The sequence below is a fragment of the Trichoderma citrinoviride genome (genome assembly GCF_003025115.1).
Source record: "Trichoderma citrinoviride strain TUCIM 6016 unplaced genomic scaffold BBK36scaffold_57, whole genome shotgun sequence".
In the NCBI taxonomy this organism is placed as follows: Eukaryota; Fungi; Ascomycota; class Sordariomycetes; order Hypocreales; family Hypocreaceae; genus Trichoderma; species Trichoderma citrinoviride.
Window position 1 is genome coordinate 8,854 of NW_020194765.1, and position 2,376 is coordinate 11,229.

Genomic DNA, 2,376 nt, shown 5'->3' on the forward strand with positions numbered 1-2,376 from the left:
GGAGACTCGGCATCTTTTTTTCAATGTCTGCGCGTTATACTGCTTGTTGCCATTTGTTTACTTGGTTTATGACTCGAAAGGTACGGAGGCTGGCGTGGTTTTTGTATACCCAGATACCTAGAATACCTGTTGATCATATATGGAGTTGGATGAGTTGTCGTCTTCTATGATAGTCGGGAATGACGTGTAATGGCAGCCGAATGGGATTGATTCCACAAAGTCCCCGTGCCCGTTTGCCGACGGATCGATGTTACCCCGGAACAATGAGCGACAGGCCGGCATTGGGGTGTGCGAATCCTTCGACTCTGCCGACCATGTAGAATCGTACATGAAGCCATTGACACGATTCGCTGGAAGTTCCGCCTTCTCGTGAGTAAGACAAAGGCCTCCCGCTTGTCTACGATAATCAAAGGAGAATGTAAAAGAGAATGCGAAAGCGAAAGCGAGCCAAGGGTATCCATTCGCACATCATGATGCCCACATAGCACTCGGGAGGTCAGCATCTTACCCGAACCGCCCAAACCACCCAATACGCGCAATACACCCAGTAAGAAGATAGTATGTCCCTATTTCGGTCTACCCCAGATTCTGCTCGTCACCACTCCCTCACTCTCTCCATGAGTATCAAACATCACACAGAATCTCCAAGACAAGACATCACCATCACGAATATCTTCGCTTTCCCCACATCCGCCCCTCGTCTGCTGTGCCGAGGTTCGCATCTATCGACGGCTCCGCCAAAACTCCGCTTTGACCCCGTCATTATTCTCCGGGCAACTCGAACCCGGCCAAGCATAGTATCTGTCTACACTAAATACAACAAGGGCCCCAATCTCTGCTCTTCTCTATCACTCCTCGTCCGTATGTATATGTGCAGCATGTCCTTTATGCTAAGCGTTGATCATCTTGTGGGAAGTAAGATAAGTCGGATATGTCTATCACAGCGATAGTCCGTACCCCGAAACAACGGATATAAAAATAGGAGAACGAGCCTATATCCCGTGCTAAGCTAGCACAAGAACAGGACTTTTTGCCTAGACCTAGTTTCAAAGCGTGGAGAAGATGGGGGAAGCTTCCACTAAGACGGTTCCGTACATGGCATGGATGACGATGGCGTCCCATATTCTTGCCCTGTCCTATGATTGTCCTATGGCATGCCGGCGTTTTCACGAAGCACGGTCAGCGTTCTGGCCCCCCCTGCTCGTTTGCGATCCCACTTTATATATGCGATGCTCTCGGCATGTTCTTTCTCTTTTGGAGACGGAGATCCCTTTCTTTCAATTTGGTAGTTTTTATCTTCGGTTGATATAGTACGTGTGAGCCAAGCAGACCTCGACCGTTATTGACCCGGTGTTTGTGGAACTGGACTCTTTGGCGTTGACTTTTTCCCTTGGCGATTCTGGCTTGACTCGAGAAGATTGGAGAGTTTTGTTATCACTGTTGATTCATAGAGATCCTGTATCAGCCGTATCATAACCGCCGCAGCCATGCCCATCAAATCGCCTCAAGCGCCGGTCGACGTCCCTCTCATCGACCTCTGGACGTACTACCTGGAACAGCCCAAAAACTATCCTGCCGACAAACGTCAGTATATAGCATACTTACCAGCACCTGCAACTCCATATTCTCTTCCATCTCACCTTAAAAAGCCAATGTCATCCCCCAACTGACACATCCTTCAGCCATCTTCGTCGACTGCGACACAGGCAGATCCCACTCCCTGGCCCAAATCAAACACCTCGCCCTCACCCTCGGCCAGGGCCTCATCCACCGCCTGCAATGGCGCAAAGGCGACGTCATGGCCCTCTTCACGCCCAACAACATCGACGTCCCCGTCCTCAACTTCGCCATCCAGTGGGCCGGCGGCATCTCCTGCCCCGCGAACCCGACGTACTCGGCCGAGGAGCTCGCCCAGCAGCTCGCCGACTCGGGCGCAAGGGCTCTCCTGACGCAGAAGCCGCTGCTGGAAACGGCGAGGAAGGCGGCCGCGCTGGCGGGCTTACCGGCGGAGAGCATCTTGCTGCTCGGGGATGGAAGGGATGAGACGGGCGTGCATAGGCATTGGACGGAGGTTACGGCCGAGGGGGCGGGCGTCGTGCCGCAGAAGCCTGCTATTGATCCTAAGAAGGACCTGGCGTATCTTGTGTACAGCTCGGTGAGTTGTGAACATACTTCATTGAAAAGCGAGCGTTGTTGCTGTTCGAGGACGGCTGACGAGCTTTGCCATGTAGGGAACAACGGGCATGCCCAAGGGCGTGATGCTCAGCCACTACAACATTGTCGCCCAGGCTCGCCAGGGAGAACAAGCGGACATTAGAATTGTCTCATGGGATTACGACGCCCAGCTAGGCGTCCTACCATTCTTCCACATCTATG

General features: G+C 52.7%; 1 protein-coding gene across 1 annotated transcript; it reads left to right on the top strand.

The window, feature by feature from the left end:
- Nucleotides 1–1,487: 1,487 nt before the first annotated feature.
- Nucleotides 1,488–2,376, top strand: BBK36DRAFT_1087038 (acetyl-CoA synthetase-like protein; the record flags this gene model as incomplete). The annotated part of the gene is made up of 3 exons (XM_024888969.1): nt 1,488–1,584; nt 1,683–2,155; nt 2,232–2,376. Coding segments are annotated over 3 exons (715 nt in total), but the record flags the coding sequence as incomplete, so codon positions are not given.